Source organism: Callionymus lyra, chromosome 2 (assembly GCF_982586985.1).
Source record: "Callionymus lyra chromosome 2, fCalLyr1.hap1.1, whole genome shotgun sequence".
Classification (NCBI taxonomy): domain Eukaryota; kingdom Metazoa; phylum Chordata; class Actinopteri; order Syngnathiformes; family Callionymidae; genus Callionymus; species Callionymus lyra.
In genome coordinates this window covers 4,510,299-4,527,552 of record NC_141819.1, presented here as the reverse complement: position 1 = coordinate 4,527,552, position 17,254 = coordinate 4,510,299, and the positions used below count along the sequence as shown (strand labels likewise).

Here is a 17,254-nt window from a genome sequence, read left to right as displayed (position 1 = left end):
CTGGTCCTGGAAACGATGCGTTATCACATCAGATGTTGTGATCCTGAGAACCGCCTGAAGAACAAACTTGATGCAAGAGTGCAGAGCTTCACCTCTGTGATGCTGCTCGTCTCCTAGCAACCGCGGGTGGATGGTCCGCGAAGATGAAGAATGGTTTGCCCCGGGAGAGAAGATGAAGAATGGTTTGCCCCGGTAGAGTAGACGAAGAATGGTTTGTCCCGGTAGAGAAGATGAAGAAGATTTGTCCCGGTAGAAAAGATGAAGAATGGTTTGCCCCGGTAGAGAAGATGAAGAATGGTTTGCCCCGGTAGAGAAGATGAAGAATGGTTTGTCCCGGTAGAGAAGATGAAGAAGATTTGTCCCGGTAGAAAAGATGAAGAATGGTTTGTCCCGGTAGAGAAGATGAAGAATGGTTTGCCCCGGTAGAGAAGATGAAGAATGGTTTGTCCCGGTATAGAAGATGAAGAATGGTTTGTCCCGGTAGAGAAGATGAAGAATGGTTTGCCCCGGTAGAGAAGACGAAGAATGGTTTGCCCCGGGAGAGAAGATCAAGAATGGTTTGCCCCGGTAGAGAAGATGAAGAATGGTTTGCCCCGGTATGGGTTGTCCCGGTAGAGAAGATGAAGAATGGTTTACCCCGGTAGAGAAGATGAAGAATGGTTTGCCCCGGTATGGTTTGTCCCGGTAGAGAAGATGAAGAATGGTTTGCCCCGGTATGGGTTGTCCCGGTAGAGAAGATGAAGAATGGTTTGCTCCGGTAGAGAAGATGAAGAATGGTTTGCCCCGGTATGGTTTGTCACGGTAGAGAAGATGAAGAATGGTTTGCCCCAGTAGAGAAGATGAAGAATGGTTTGCCCCGGTATGGTTTGTCCCGGTAGAGAAGATGAAGAATGGTTTGCCCGGTAGAGAAGATGACGAATGGTTTGCCCTGGTAGAGAAGATGAAGAATGGTTTGCCCCGGTAGAGAAGATGAAGAATGGTTTGCCCCGGTATGGTTTGTCACGGTAGAGAAGATGAAGAATGGTTTGCCCTGGTAGAGAAGATGAAGAATGGTTTGCCCCGGTATGGGTTGTCCCGGTAGAGAAGATGAATAATGGTTTGCTCCGGTAGAGAAGATGAAGAATGGTTTGCCCCGGTAGAGAAGATGAAGAATGGTTTGCCCCGGTATGGTTTGTCCCGGTAGAGAAGATGAAGAATGGTTTGCCCCAGTAGAGAAGATGAAGAATGGTTTGCCCCGGTATGGTTTGTCCCGGTAAAGAAGATGAAGAATGGTTTGCCCCGGTAGAGAAGATGAAGAATGGTTTGCCCTGGTAGAGAAGATGAAGAATGGTTTGCCCCGGTAGAGAAGATGAAGAATGGTTTGCCCCGGTATGGGTTGTCCCGGTAGAGAAGATGAAGAATGGTTTGTTGCCCCGGTAGAGAAGATGAAGAATGGTTTGCCCCGGAATGGGTTGTCCCGGTAGAGAAGATGAAGAATGGTCTGCTCCGGTAGAGAAGATGAAGAATGGTTTGCCCCGGTAGAGAAGATGAAGAATGGTTTGCCCCGGTATGGTTTGTCCCGGTAGAGAAGATGAAGAATGGTTTGCCCGGTAGAGAAGATGAAGAATGGTTTGCCCCGGTAGAGAAGATGAAGAATGGTTTGCTCCGGTAGAGAAGATGAAGAATGGTTTGCCCCGGTAGAGAAGATGAAGAATGGTTTGCCCCGGTATGGTTTGTCACGGTAGAGAAGATGAAGAATGGTTTGCCCCAGTAGAGAAGATGAAGAATGGTTTGCCCCGGTATGGTTTGTCCCGGTAGAGAAGATGAAGAATGGTTTGCCCGGTAGAGAAGATGACGAATGGTTTGCCCTGGTAGAGAAGATGAAGAATGGTTTGCCCCGGTAGAGAAGATGAAGAATGGTTTGCCCCGGTAGAGAAGATGAAGAATGGTTTGCCACCGTAGAGAAGATGAAGAATGGTTTGCCCCGGTAGAGAAGATGAAGAATGGTTTGCCCCGGTAGAGAAGATGAAGAATGGTTTGCCCCGGTAGAGAAGACGAAGAATGGTTTGCCCCGGTAGAGAAGATGAAGAATGGTTTGTCCCGGTAGAGAAGATGAAGAATGGTTTGCCCCGGTAGAGAAGATGAAGAATGGTTTGCCCCGGTAGAGAAGACGAAGAATGGTTTGTCCCGGTAGAGAAGATGAAGAATGGTTTGCCCCGGTAGAGAAGATGAAGAATGGTTTGTCCCGGTAGAGAAGATGAAGAATGGTTTGCCCCGGTAGAGAAGATGAAGAATGGTTTGCCCCGGTAGAGAAGACGAAGAATGGTTTGCCCCGGTAGAGGAGATGAAGAATGGTTTGCCCCGGTAGAGAAGATGAAGAATGGTTTGCCCCGGTATAGATGATGAAGAATGGTTTGCCTCGGTAGAGATGATGAAGAATGGTTTGCCTCGGTAGAGAAGATGAAGAATGGTTTGCCCCGGTAGAGAAGATGAAGAATGGTTTGTCCCGGTAGAGAAGATGAAGAATGGTTTGCCTCGGTAGAGAAGATGAAGAATGGTTTGCCTCGGTAGAGAAGATGAAGAATGGTTTGCACCGGTAGAGAAGATGAAGAATGGTTTGCCCCGGTATGGTTTGTCCCGGTAGAGAAGATGAAGAATGGTTTGCCCGGTAGAGAAGATGACGAATGGTTTGCCCTGGTAGAGAAGATGAAGAATGGTTTGCCCCGGTAGAGAAGATGAAGAATGGTTTGCCCCGGTAGAGAAGATGAAGAATGGTTTGCCCCGGTAGAGGAGATGAAGAATGGTTTGCCCCCGTAGAGAAGATGAAGAATGGTTTGCCCCGGTAGAGAAGATGAAGAATGGTTTGCCTCGGTAGAGAAGATGAAGAATGGTTTGCCCCGGTAGAGAAGACGAAGAATGGTTTGCCCCGGTAGAGAAGATGAAGAATGGTTTGCCCCGGTAGAGAAGATGAAGAATGGTTTGCCCCGGTAGAGGAGATGAAGAATGGTTTGCCCCGGTAGAGAAGATGAAGAATGGTTTGCCCCGGTAGAGAAGATGAACAATGGTTTGCCCCGGTAGAGAAGATGAAGAATGTTTTTTTCCCAGTAGAGAAGGTGAAGAATGGTTTGTCCTGGTAGAGAAGATGAAGAATGGTTTGCCCCGGTAGAGAAGATGAAGAATGGTTTGCCCCGGTATGGGTTGTCCCGGTAGAGAAGATGAAGAATGGTTTGCCCCAGTAGAGAAGATGAAGAATGGTTTGCCCCGGTAGAGAAGATGAAGAATGGTTTGCCCCGGTATGGTTTGTCCCGGTAGAGAAGATGAAGAATGGTTTGCCCCAGTAGAGAAGATGAAGAATGGTTTGCCCCGGTATGGTTTGTCCCGGTAGAGAAGATGAAGAATGGTTTGCCCCGGTAGAGAAGATGAAGAATGGTTTGCCCTGGTAGAGAAGATGAAGAATGGTTTGCCCCGGTAGAGAAGATGAAGAATGGTTTGCCCCGGTATGGGTTGTCCCGGTAGAGAAGATGAAGAATGGTTTGTTGCCCCGGTAGAGAAGATGAAGAATGGTTTGCCCCGGAATGGGTTGTCCCGGTAGAGAAGATGAAGAATGGTCTGCTCCGGTAGAGAAGATGAAGAATGGTTTGCCCCGGTAGAGAAGATGAAGAATGGTTTGCCCCGGTATGGTTTGTCCCGGTAGAGAAGATGAAGAATGGTTTGCCCGGTAGAGAAGATGAAGAATGGTTTGCCCCGGTAGAGAAGATGAAGAATGGTTTGCTCCGGTAGAGAAGATGAAGAATGGTTTGCCCCGGTAGAGAAGATGAAGAATGGTTTGCCCCGGTATGGTTTGTCACGGTAGAGAAGATGAAGAATGGTTTGCCCCAGTAGAGAAGATGAAGAATGGTTTGCCCCGGTATGGTTTGTCCCGGTAGAGAAGATGAAGAATGGTTTGCCCGGTAGAGAAGATGACGAATGGTTTGCCCTGGTAGAGAAGATGAAGAATGGTTTGCCCCGGTAGAGAAGATGAAGAATGGTTTGCCCCGGTAGAGAAGATGAAGAATGGTTTGCCACCGTAGAGAAGATGAAGAATGGTTTGCCCCGGTAGAGAAGATGAAGAATGGTTTGCCCCGGTAGAGAAGATGAAGAATGGTTTGCCCCGGTAGAGAAGACGAAGAATGGTTTGCCCCGGTAGAGAAGATGAAGAATGGTTTGTCCCGGTAGAGAAGATGAAGAATGGTTTGCCCCGGTAGAGAAGATGAAGAATGGTTTGCCCCGGTAGAGAAGACGAAGAATGGTTTGTCCCGGTAGAGAAGATGAAGAATGGTTTGCCCCGGTAGAGAAGATGAAGAATGGTTTGTCCCGGTAGAGAAGATGAAGAATGGTTTGCCCCGGTAGAGAAGATGAAGAATGGTTTGCCCCGGTAGAGAAGACGAAGAATGGTTTGCCCCGGTAGAGGAGATGAAGAATGGTTTGCCCCGGTAGAGAAGATGAAGAATGGTTTGCCCCGGTATAGATGATGAAGAATGGTTTGCCTCGGTAGAGATGATGAAGAATGGTTTGCCTCGGTAGAGAAGATGAAGAATGGTTTGCCCCGGTAGAGAAGATGAAGAATGGTTTGTCCCGGTAGAGAAGATGAAGAATGGTTTGCCTCGGTAGAGAAGATGAAGAATGGTTTGCCTCGGTAGAGAAGATGAAGAATGGTTTGCACCGGTAGAGAAGATGAAGAATGGTTTGCCCCGGTATGGTTTGTCCCGGTAGAGAAGATGAAGAATGGTTTGCCCGGTAGAGAAGATGACGAATGGTTTGCCCTGGTAGAGAAGATGAAGAATGGTTTGCCCTGGTAGAGAAGATGAAGAATGGTTTGCCCCGGTAGAGAAGATGAAGAATGGTTTGCCCCGGTAGAGAAGATGAAGAATGGTTTGCCCCGGTAGAGGAGATGAAGAATGGTTTGCCCCCGTAGAGAAGATGAAGAATGGTTTGCCCCGGTAGAGAAGATGAAGAATGGTTTGCCTCGGTAGAGAAGATGAAGAATGGTTTGCCCCGGTAGAGAAGACGAAGAATGGTTTGCCCCGGTAGAGAAGATGAAGAATGGTTTGCCCCGGTAGAGAAGATGAAGAATGGTTTGCCCCGGTAGAGGAGATGAAGAATGGTTTGCCCCGGTAGAGAAGATGAAGAATGGTTTGCCCCGGTAGAGAAGATGAACAATGGTTTGCCCCGGTAGAGAAGATGAAGAATGTTTTTTTCCCAGTAGAGAAGGTGAAGAATGGTTTGTCGAAGTAGAGAAGACGAAGAATGGTTTGCCCCAGTAGAGAAGACGAAGAATGGTTTGCCCCAGTAGAGAAGATGAAGAATGGTTTGTCCTGGTCCACCAGTGGGATATTATTGCTCCTCCAGTCGCTTCACCTGCGGTCAGGTGTTCACGGAGGCCTGGAGCTCCGAGGTCGTCGCCATGATCCCTAGCAGCGTGTTGTAGATCCAGGAGGGTCTGCTGGTGTTTTCTTCTCTTTCAGCGGCTCAATGCACTCGCTCACTTCTCGTTGTACTGCTGCGATCTCAGAGCGAACAGTAGCCAGTGAAGAGTTTTGAGGAAGATGTTGCTTCTAGAGAGTCCATCATGGCTGCAAAAGTTGGCTGCTAAGCGGGCGTTCATGTTAGCCTCCGGGGCTTTGCTGCGCCTGCTCTCGACGCTTCTGTTTTCTGACGAGTCCATGACATTGTGGATGAAAAAAAGTTTCAAAAATAAATCCGAAGAATCTGTTGATGTCTTGTCGCTGTTTTCTGTGGTTATAGTTCGCAAAAATATGATATAAAATGAGTCACAATTCCAGGAGCCGCAGACAAACACGCCCCTCGATTCTCATTTCTGTACAGTATGAACATGAACTCCTCAGATGAACTGACCAACTTCTAAACTCTTCTCTGAGGAACATCTCTGCGTCTGGCAGCTGATAAAAACATGTCTAAAGTCCACCATCAACACTGTTGCTGGAGCCATTCTTGCAGGTTCTGTTGTTGTAAAACATATTCTGTCGACGGTAATGGACGACCTATGATGACGAATCTGCTTTTAAGGGGAGTCCCATTTCTAAGTCCTCAGATGAACCTCATTCCTTAGTTTTCTGTAGTTCTTCAGCAGGTTTGCACCACTCCTCCATACAGACCTTCTCCAGAGCCTTCAGGTTTCAGGGCTGTCTCTGGGCAACACGGGCTTTCAGCTCTCTCCAAAGATGTTCAATAGGATTCAGGTCTGGAGACTGGCTAGGCCACTCCAGGACCTTGAGATGCTTCCTACGGAGCCACTCCTTCGTCGCCCTGGCTGTGTGTTTGGTGTCGTTGTCATGCACTGCAGGATTTTAATCCATGACGGCGGAGTGTGTTACTGATGGTTTTCTTTGAGACTGTGGTCCCAGCTCTACTCAGGTCACTGACCAGGTCCTGCCATGTAGTTCTGGGCTCATCCCTCACTGTCCTCATGATCCTTGATGCCCCACGAGGAGAGATCTTGCATGGAGCTTCCAGACCGAGGGAGATCGACCGTCGTCTTGAACTTCTTCCATTTTCTGATAATTGCACCAACAGTTGTTCTTCTCACCGAGCTGCTGGTCTATTGTCCTGTAGTCCATCCCAGCCTTGTGCAGGTCTACAGTTGGATCCCTGATGTCCTTGCACAGCTCTCTGGTCTTGTCCATTGTGGAGAGGTTGGAGTGTGTGGACAGGTGTCTTTTCTACAGGTGATGAGTTCAAACAGGTGCAGTTAAAGCAGGTAATGAGTGGAGAACAGCTTCTTAAAGAAGAACTAACAGGTCTGAGCCTAAATTCTTACTGGTTGATGGACCATCAAATACTAATGTCATGCAATACAATGGAAATTAATGATTTAAAAATCATCAACTGTGATTTTCTGCATTTTAGTTTTCGATTCTGTCCTTCAAAGTTGAACCTTTGATACAAATGACAGACTCTACATGCTTTGTAAGAGAGAAAACTTCAAAAATGTATCAAATACTTGTTCTCTCCACTGTAAATGTCTAAATCAATATCCAAATACGTGTATATTATATTTTAAAAAAGCAAACTACCTGAAACTCTTTCACCAGGTTGTCGGTTCGCTTCCAGGTCGGGAGGATGACCTTCATGTGTGGAGTGTGTATGTTCTCCTCGTGTTGTGTGGGTTTACTCCGGACACTCCGGTTTCCTCCCACAGTCCAAAAACATACAGAGGTTGATGGAGAACTTGGGGAAAATAAGTCCGTATGTGTCTTTGTGTTCCCTGAGACAGACTGGCCTCCTGTCCAGGATGTCCCCGCCTCTCGCCCCTAAACTCTGGGATAGACTCTAATCTATTTCTTCATGCTGTATTTCAGTTATTTTCCAGAATGCTTCTTTCCATCATAGTCAAATACACCCCAGGTGTGTCATTATTAGGTAATATAATATGTTTGGATGTAGAGACATTAAGGGGAATACAAGTTAGAAAATATATGAAATACTGTAAAACAGATAAATAAAGAGTATTTCCTAATTCTCTATTCTATGGAATACCATGAGTGACACAATTAGTGAATAATAAAGTGTTTGTAAATAACCACATCCAGGGGAAAAGACTATTAAATGGCTATTGTGAGATAAATACATGCATAAATGTGTATTTCTGGTATTCCATACATCTAAACACGTTCTTTATGTTTCTCTCATCGCCCCCTACTGTCCAGAGTCACAAACAACATATCTGTCCATCATTGATATCAGACAAACATTTGCTGTTTACATTACATTTTCTGTCTGTTTCTTTTTTAACAAATAAACATGTTTCCTGTCATCATACTTCAATATTCACTTTTCTTTTCAGTCATTTGTTTTACTTTGTTTCTGAGCGATTAGTTAATAATTTTCTCATGTAGTTAATCCTGCCATTAAAGCTCTTTCTTACATTTTGAACTCGTCATATTCTCTATTGTTGATTCTTCTGGGATCCGCTCTGATGCCTTCACTGCTCAGGATGTCTCCCACAAATGTCAGTTCCTTCACTCCAAGCTGTCATTTCTCCTTATTCAGCTTCAAATATGTATTTCTGTTCACTTCAAGAACGTTAACAGTCTCATGTCATGTTCAGCGCTTGTGTCGTCCATTTATTATTATTTCCATCTCTTTCCAGGGGCTCATAGATGGTGTGTGTTGTCTTGTCAAACACCTCTATTCAAACACCTCATGTTCTATCGCTACGATGTCTGGGCTGAATTACAGAACTTGGCTTTCAGGTGAACACAAGTGAAGGAACATTGCTGATGACGTCACAACTACAGTGTCCTGTACACGAGGACCGACATGAAAGTCATTCAATTATCTCAAGATTTAAAGGCTTGAAGTCTTGAGTCTGTGCTCGTTGTGTTCAATCAATCGACCACTGATCATAATCAGCAGATATCTGGGAACTGGGGTTTGTTTCAGATCAAAAGACATGATGACTGGCGGCTCATACTTTACCTCTTCCCACCTGCACAGGCTCTGCACAGGTGCACGGGAACAAACGACAACAAACATGTCTGCTGTGTAAAGGTTTTAAACTGTGTGTGAGAACTATGTGAAGTTCACTTGCTGCTCATGGAAACGTAAAAATACCTCGAGGAGGAAGCATTTTAAAATGATCCTGAAAGAAACTGGCAGCCAATGAGGAGTTTTAAGAATCAGAGAAATGCGAGTTCTTCTACTAGAGCGGCTCAGAATTCTCGCTGCAGAGTTTTGATTTAACTGCAGGCGAGACAGATGCTTCTTAAAATGTTGAACATGTCTGTGGGTTATTTTTCCTCTTCTTCTTTTGCTTCCTTTTTCTTCAGCCTGAAGTCTTTTATAACGTTCTCCACTCAACAACTCTAAGTCTCATGTGTTTGTGCGACTTTTAGAAATCACGTTTCTAAATGCCAGCTGGAAGAGTTGAGTGCAGACGAGGTCGTGTCCCTCCCCAGTACAAGCGTCGTCTCCCGCCTTCGCTTCGTTCCAGAGACGGGTGGAATGAGAGCGATCACTGGGGTCATGGGGGTGAAGGTCAAAACACAGGTACAAATGTGTTTCACCTCTTGTTGATCCTCACTTGCACACATGGATGTGATGTTTATTGTTGGTCTCATCCTTCATGTCCAGTTTCACAGGATCTTCACGACTTACATGCAGTCTTGCTCGCCCTCGTGCGAGAGTCTCCGTCTCTCCTCGGCTCCACAGTTTGGGGAAAGAGCGACATTCACCGAGTTCTGTCCTCCTTCCTGCCATTGAAGGACAACAGAGCCGAACCCTTTTACTTTGTTAAGGTATCTTTGCTACACCTGGAGACATTGACTTAAAACATTATTTAAAGAGATCATTGGTAGATATCCGCTTATTAACTTGTATTTTTGGTATTTAAAAATACATTTTTATTTCTAAATATATCATTTTCATTTGCAAGACTTGTAAATGAGTCTTTGTTATTGCATCTGACATGTGAATGTAATTTCACACACAGAATTTCAAGTTTTACCATTTTCTTTTAAAATTAAAATGATATATATAAAAGTAAAAATGTATTTGTAAATGCCAAAATACAAGTTAGAAATATTAAATCGCTCGTACAACCATTAAATATTTTCAGATCACCCTCTGTGCATGTACACATAATTATGAGACAAAAATAAGCCCATAGTTACTAAGTATATATATATCATCAGTGTTGGGAGTAAAGGTTTGCTGTAACAAAAGCGTCTTTTTACTTCTATTTTTTACGAGATGCTTTTTATATCCATACATGATAGAAAGTTAGAACTCTATGTTATTACTTTAAAAGTGAATGAAGAATGGATACGTGAGTTGAACATCTGCATCTGCCACAAAAATGACCATCAGTGCATTTAATTTCTATTTGTTTTTTTCATTTATTGTTCTTACCTTTTTGTGTGATTTGTTTAATCACAGCATCCAAACTTACACTGACCCGTACACTTGTACAAATGTTTCTCTCTTACAAAAACTTTCCCTATTAAAAAGTAAAGAAACTGGGTTGTTTTTGAAAGAAGTAACTAGTAATTGTAACTAAGTTACTATTTTAAAGTAAGTCGCCCAACACTATTCATGATGTTACATTTGAGAGAAATTATTAATTTGTTTGTAACGAGGGACAAACATTCTGACTGTTTCCTGTGTGTAAATATAACATGATTATAATCAATATAACATTATTGATTTTAGTGATGTTTGTCTATTAAAACAAGGCGTGTTTAAGATGTTTTTACATGACATTTATAACCAAATATTTATGGATTTGAAAATGAGCACCAAAGAGAAAAAAAGCTTCAACATTAGATTATTTTTTAACCTCTAACTCTGTTTGTGTTTTCACCTGAACAAGGCGGTTGTTAGTGGAGGTCACGACCCTCACGTGAAGCTTCAAGAGGTCATAGGTCAAGTGCTTTCATCAGTCGAGGACATGGTTTTCAACGTACAAACTTTTGCCAAAATCTGGGCCGACTCGGAAGAAGGTCTTCGTAAGACTTTTGTGCGAGAGGTGAGTTTACTGATCACAGAAACACAATGAAGTCAGAACTACATTAAATAAACATTAAATGTTCTTTTTATTTTCGTGTTGTGTCGTTGTGTATCTGAAGCGACTCATTTGTGTTGTGGAAACAGGCGACTATCATCCACGGAGCTGCAGGAACAGCCAACATGAAGAACTTTGTTGCGTCGCTGCAGAAAAGCAAGAAAGCTCATCACACTGTTCTGGTAGAGAAGGTAAGAATGACCTTGAAAGTATTTTCTTCATCGTAGTTTTCATTTTCTCCAGCTGTTACGCTGCATTTATCTGGAAACTATACAATAAGTCTGTGTTCGTCACTTCATCTTTATTTCTTCCAGCATTTCTCCACAGACGATTGTGTGAAAGAGCAGCTGGACTTCTTCACTGGGTTGTTGTCTGGGACCATCGTTGAGTACAGGAGGAGGTTAGTGTTCATTTTTAACTTTTCTTTCTGCTCAGACAGATTCAGTATCGACGGATGTGAGAGAAGCAGACGTGGACAGAAGAATGTTCTTGTCATTGTTGGACAGATGTTGAATTTTAACCTTAAATAATTCTCATTATTTTAATAAATGCTTGGTCAAGAATCACTGAAGTGTTCTGAGGGGATGTTTGTAGCCTCCATGTTTTCTGGCTTGATTTTCTCATCTTTACTTTACAACCTAAGATCAGATCTTCTTTGTCCTCCAGAATGTACCGTCAAGGTCAAGGTATTCCTCGAGGCTCTGTGGTGTCTAGTCTGCTCCGCTGCCTCTACTATGGTCACATGGAGAACACGCTGTTTCAAGATCTTCCTAAAGACAAAGTGTCCGTTTGTCGTGAAGTTGACAGATGTCATTGTGTCGTGTCGCCAGCAGGGGGAGCCAGTTCCGTATAACAACCTTTCTTTCTGTGTCTGCAGATGTTTGATGAGGCTGGTCGATGATTTCCTGTTGATTACAACAGACAAATGTCGAGCAGAGTCTTTTCTAACGTGAGTTTGACTTTTTACATCAACCATTTGAGCCAAATATAAACTTCTCATCTTTTTCACCAGGACTTTGCTCTCCGGGGTGCAGGAGTACGGACTTGTCGTCGACCACCAGAACATGGTGACCAACTTCCAAACGTCACCAGGTCCCCATCCTACCATTGACGCCCTGCCCCGTCTCTGTCTCTTCCCCTGGTGTGGTTTGCTGCTGGACACTCAGTCGCTGCACGTGCACAGGGATTATTCAAGGTGTGGCTTCGACTATTTTCACTTCTACGATTCATAAAGTGTGTTTGAAGCAACATTCTGCTGAGTAACTGTGTGTGTTCAAAAAAGAGAACGAACCTGCTCAGCTCATACATTAGTGTGTAAGGTTGAAATATATTTGTTCTCACAGTTACAGATCTTCGTCTCTGCTACAGCCCCACACTGGGCTCTGACACATCAGCAACAGAGGAGAAGAAACTGATGATCGTCCTCACAGGTGATTGTATCTCTTCATGGACGTCAAGGTTTGGAAAGATCACTTCAGACACATGTAGCTCTGTGAGGTTAAAGTTCACCTCAGTCACATGTAGCTCTGTGAGGTTAAAGTTCACTTCAGACACATGTAGCTCTGTGAGGTTAAAGTTCACTTCAGACACATGTAGCTCTGTGAGGTTAAAGTTCAGTTCAGACACATGTAGCTCTGTGAGGTTAAAGTTCACTTCAGACACATGTAGCTCTCTGAGGTTAAAGTTCACTTCAGACACATGTAGCTCTCTGAGGTTAAAGTTCACTTCAGACACATGTAGCTCTGTGAGGTTAAAGTTCACTTCAGACACATGTAACTCTGTGAGGTTAAAGTTCACTTCAGGGGGATTATTTTTCACAGTAATCTGTTCTTTAGAATTATAGGTTTGGAACTGAATTTCGGTTCTTTTGTGGCTCGACTGAAATAGTAGCGATTATCAAAACATGCTTCATATTTTTCGGCTCCTATGTGAGATAAAAACTTAATTCTGTGTGGATTTCTCTGAAGAAAATCTGAGGAAGACAAAGGCAGTGAACATTCATTTGTTACTTGTTAGCAAGTCTTTGTTTGAAATAGAAATGATTTGTTTCTTCACAGAACTATCTTGAAGTGGACGTTACCTAAGATGAAAAATAAAGATTTGTACTATGTGTGATGTCATTTACTTTCTGTTAGAATTGATCTTAAAATGGAACAATTGTATCGTGAAAAGAAGAAGAATAAATAGAAGAAGAATAACAAGCTTAAAATACAGATCCTTTTTTTGAACAATCTTTTATGTCGAGGTTTCAATACCAGGTGGACCTCGTAAGAATACGAGTCAGAGGTCAAATATTGCATCAACTGTCGTAAATAATTCAACATCTTTTATCTCATCATTTAAAGGTAAATGTAAGAAATATAAACTTGTCTCAAAGAAAATATTAAAGTTTATTTCTTTGAGTCTTAAATAATGTATGTTATGTGTTTTTTAGAATGTTTCTAACTATTACAATTATTATAAACATATACACATAATTAAATTAATGCTAAAAGATGATCAAATATAAAGTCAGAGAATAATAAAGTATACTCTGCTTGATGCTAAGAACTTTTGTTCCTGCACACAATCAACATTCATGCAAACTGATTACTGAGACCAGCTCAACTCAGGTTAGAGTCAAATCACCGGTAGAATAAACATTTGTGTCTGTCTAGCAACCACACCTGAAGATGTGCACAAAAGGACCAACGCAGCCGGTGAGACCCCAGGTTGGAAGTGAAGACCGGAACCAACGCCCATGAGTGTGAGCTCCGCCCGTGAACATTTGAATTATTAGATTAAATGAGACAACAGGCAACTGTTCCAGCGGGACACCGCTTCATTGTCCTGCGCTGATTCGCTAGCTAAACCTAGCACTCAACCAATAGGATTGACCATTGAGCCAGACTCCCGCCTCCAGACTGAACGCTTGCACCCGCCTCTCTCTTCGTCCGACGAGGACGCCGACTCCCGACTGGGGAATACACACCAAAGGGACTCGAGGCATCGACTACACAGGACTGCCCGACGGCGCCAGACGCCCGATAATAGGCGCTGTGTCTCAAGGCCTTTAAACTTCTATTCGGTTAAAAAAGGTTTTTGCTTGTGATTTTCATATCAAAAGTTTTTTAAGAAATAATTTAGGATATTAGAACATAAGTATTCAGGCTTGACGAGGTGAGCACAAAGAGTGTGTTCATTGCGTTGGTGTTGGTAAAGTCCATTGGACTGATAATAAATAAAAAATATCAGGGTGATCTATGAGATGCCCAGACAACAGTAGCCCAAAGGACAGGTAACATAAACACGATCTTATGTGTCCTCTAGGGGAGGTTGATGTATGAATGGAATGAATGAACAGTGGACAGGATTGGTGACAATGATGTTCATCATTTGGGGATTCTTGGTACCATGTCCTGTTGTAAGAATGGGGGATGCCCCGATAACCGACACCGGAGGATATAAAAAAAATCAAGTTAAGGGAATGTCCTGACCTGGATGAGTAGACAGACGTACACAAAAGATAAGTTTCATCAAACACATTCCCCTATCCGAAGAAACACACACGGATCAATACATGGGGAAAATCCCCATTTCTTTTTACCTTAATAAAATATTCATGGTCAGAGCTACTCCTGAATGAAGGTTATTTGTGTGTAGGTTGAAGAAGATGGACCTGGAGGACGTTGAAGAAGATGGATTGGGCTTGGGACATGGACGAAGAGGACCAACTGGAATACGAGGAGGAACAGTCGGACCGACTGAGGAGGAACAGTCAGAACGACTGAAGATGACGAGGATGGACTGGACGACTGAGCACGACGAGGGAAAGATGAAAGACTACTTCAGAATGGGGCCCGAATCTTATGTCGCACAATAAAAAAATCATATTGCAGGCAGACTATTATAGTTTCGGTCATACATATAGCGTGTGCAGGTGCATGAAAATGATGTGTTGTTTGTAAGATGATGAATATTTGATAAAAGGGGTTATTGATAAAATGTTGCTGCGGAACAACCACTAATTAAAAAAATTGTGGAGTTGTTAGATTAAAATTGTTATAAACATATACGCCATACTTAAATGAATGCTAAAAGGATAATCAAATATAAAGTAAGACAATAATAAAATATACTCATGCATACTGATTACTGAGTGGAGACCAGCTCAACTCAGGTTAGAGTCAAATCACTGGTAGAATACCACACCTGCCTGGCAACCACACCTGAAGATGTGCACATCCGCATTTTTTAGGGATTCTCTGGACAAACGTTGCGAAACAGGAGAAGTTATCCTGTCTAAAAAATTAGGTCTCTAGACCTGCTGAAGAAGGTGATAGAGCCGGTTCCAACAGCAGAGAGGATGAGCGGGTTTTACTCCCGGTACTTCCTTGTGCCAAAGTAGAATGGTGGATGGAGGCCCATACTGGACCTCAGCTATTTGAACAAGTTTATAGCTACCAACCCATTTCGTATGTTGACAGTAAAGGACTGCTGACAGGTGTAAGTCCAGGGGATTGGATGACATCTATTGACCTGACCAACGCATCATTTGAAGTTTCGATAGTCAAATATTCGCGTTTCGTCCTCGAGGATCAAGTGTGTCAATACACTTGACTATCGTTCGGCTACTCTCTGGCACCCAGGACCTTCACCAAGTGTGTGGAGGCAGCACTGGAACCAATGAGAGCAAGTGGGGTGAGGATCTTGACCTATCTGGATGACTGGTTGATCCTTGCCAGGTCTCCGACTGACAACACAGTTGCTGGAAGCTTGGCGTCATGTGATCACAGCAGGCGCTGTTATGTCCCTCCTGGGGCTCATGGCAGCAGCTCACAAGATGGTGCGGCTGGGCTTGCTGCATATGAGGGACCTCCAGAGATGGTTTGGTCATCTCAAGCTAGATCCAAAGCAAGACCAGGGTCGGGTTTTGCAGGACATCAAATTTTGGAATTAGGTTGTGTCCTTCATTACACTCAGGTGTTCACAGACGTATCTCTAACAGGATGGGGAGGCATCTCAGGTCAGATCTACGCCAGTGTAGATACACATGAACTGGATAGAGTTGAAAGCAATTCACAACATTCTGCTTCACCTCTCTCCCCAACTGTCACAGTCCAATGTCCTAGTGATATCAGACAGCTCCACCGCCGTGAATCGCTCTGATTGCCCCCTACTAGGCGTGGATGCTTTGGCCCACTCGAGTTGGCCGGCCGGCTACTGTTCGCCTTCCCTCCTCTGTGACTCCTCCTCCCCTTGGTTTGGAGAGCAAAGCAGGAGAGTAAAGAAGGAACGTTCCAAAGCTTAGGAGCAACAGCCTGGAAGGATTTCTCTCCTCTGGTCCTGAATCGTGTGCGAGGAACCATCAGTCGATTCTGATCCACTGACCTCAGAGCCCGAGCTGGGGTGTAAGTCTGGATCAGCTCACTGATGGAAGGTCTGACCATGAATAGATCTGAAAGTAAGAACCAGAATTTTAAAATGATCCTGAAAGAAACTGGCAGTCAGTGAAGAGATTTAAGGATCGGAGAAATGTGAGTTCTTCTACTTGAGCTGGTCAGAATTTTCGCTGCAGAGTTTTGAATCAACTGCAGGCGAGACAGATCCTTCTTGTTTAGACATGAAAACAAATGGTTTCCTTAGTTTAGAGATTTTTCTCAGTTGAAACAGTTTCTGGTCAGTTTTCTGCAGTGTTGAACAAGAGACATGTCTTTGTCAAATACAACACCCAGGTTTCTCAGGCTCAGTTTGACAGACTGACCTAAATCACCCAAGTACTGACTCAACCCTGGAACCTTATCATCAGGAGCAATAACCAAAGTTTCAGTATTTCCACATTTAGCTGAAAAGTTTTTTCACTCATTGTTTGATTTCTAGCAAACAATTGACTAAGCTGTTCAGCCTCTGGGGCTCAGTTGGATCAAAAGAGCAGTAGAGCTGGATGTCATCAGCAAACATGTGGTAAGAAACATCAGGAAATCTCTGAATGATTTTTACCCAGAGGAATCAAGTATGTTTGTGTTAATGTTGTAGACATTCTGCAGTGAAACCAGGAGACATCAGGCAAGAAAAGTTTGAATCAGAAAATTGGTCATTCATGACACATTTTATCATAACAGGAGTCTTTTTGAACTTTTCTTCTTTCATTGATACCAGAAACATTTTCTGTATGAATTTGATGAACATACATGTTGCCAGTCATCATACTTCAATATTCACTTTTCTTTTTAGTCTTTTGTCTAAGTGTTTGTTTCTGAGAGATTAGTTAAGAATTTTCTCGTGTAGTTAATCCTGCCAGTAAACCTCTTACATTTTGAACTCCTCATATTCTCTATTGTTGATTCTTCTGGCAGTTTATTACGGTGAACACAAGAACTTGGACAACACCAGCTTTATCGATTCATATCTTCACCTGGATGAGTGGAAAGATCATCTTTATTTGGGGTCATTAGTCAGAAAAAGGTTGTTTCTGGATGCCCAGTGTGAAAGTGCCTCAACAACACTATCCACTACTGGGTATCCACAGTCAGGGTGGTGGCTGCCCCCCACATATGTAGATGGCAGGGTGGGTAGGATAGGTAAGACCTGCAGGCTTTGTCTCTTAGAAGTTAGTCTGCTGGAAGGATCATTAGTTTCCCTCGGCGGGTACTGACAGAGGATACGACGTGAATGCTGATCCATTGACCCCCAGGATGCCTTTAATACGTAGAAGTATATTGTTACATTTTAAAC

General features: G+C 43.4%; 1 protein-coding gene across 1 annotated transcript; it reads left to right on the top strand.

The window, feature by feature from the left end:
- Positions 1-9,003: 9,003 nt before the first annotated feature.
- On the top strand, positions 9,004-13,596 carry LOC148085115 (telomerase reverse transcriptase-like). Its single transcript, XM_087781531.1, has 8 exons — positions 9,004-9,027; positions 10,349-10,504; positions 10,630-10,731; positions 10,855-10,940; positions 11,207-11,323; positions 11,418-11,489; positions 11,553-11,735; positions 13,443-13,596. The coding sequence occupies exons 1-8, from the start codon at positions 9,004-9,006 to the stop codon at positions 13,594-13,596; spliced, it is 894 nt and encodes a 297-aa protein (XP_087637657.1).
- The last annotated feature ends 3,658 nt before the right edge of the window (positions 13,597-17,254 follow it).

Coding starts and splice junctions, on each gene's coding strand:
- LOC148085115 (XM_087781531.1), top strand. CDS start 9,004: ATGGGGGTGAAGGTCAAAACACAG. Junction 9,028..10,348: donor GGGTGAAGGTCAAAACACAG/GTACAAATGTGT, acceptor CACCTGAACAAG/GCGGTTGTTAGTGGAGGTCA. Junction 11,490..11,552: donor CGAGCAGAGTCTTTTCTAAC/GTGAGTTTGACT, acceptor CTTTTTCACCAG/GACTTTGCTCTCCGGGGTGC.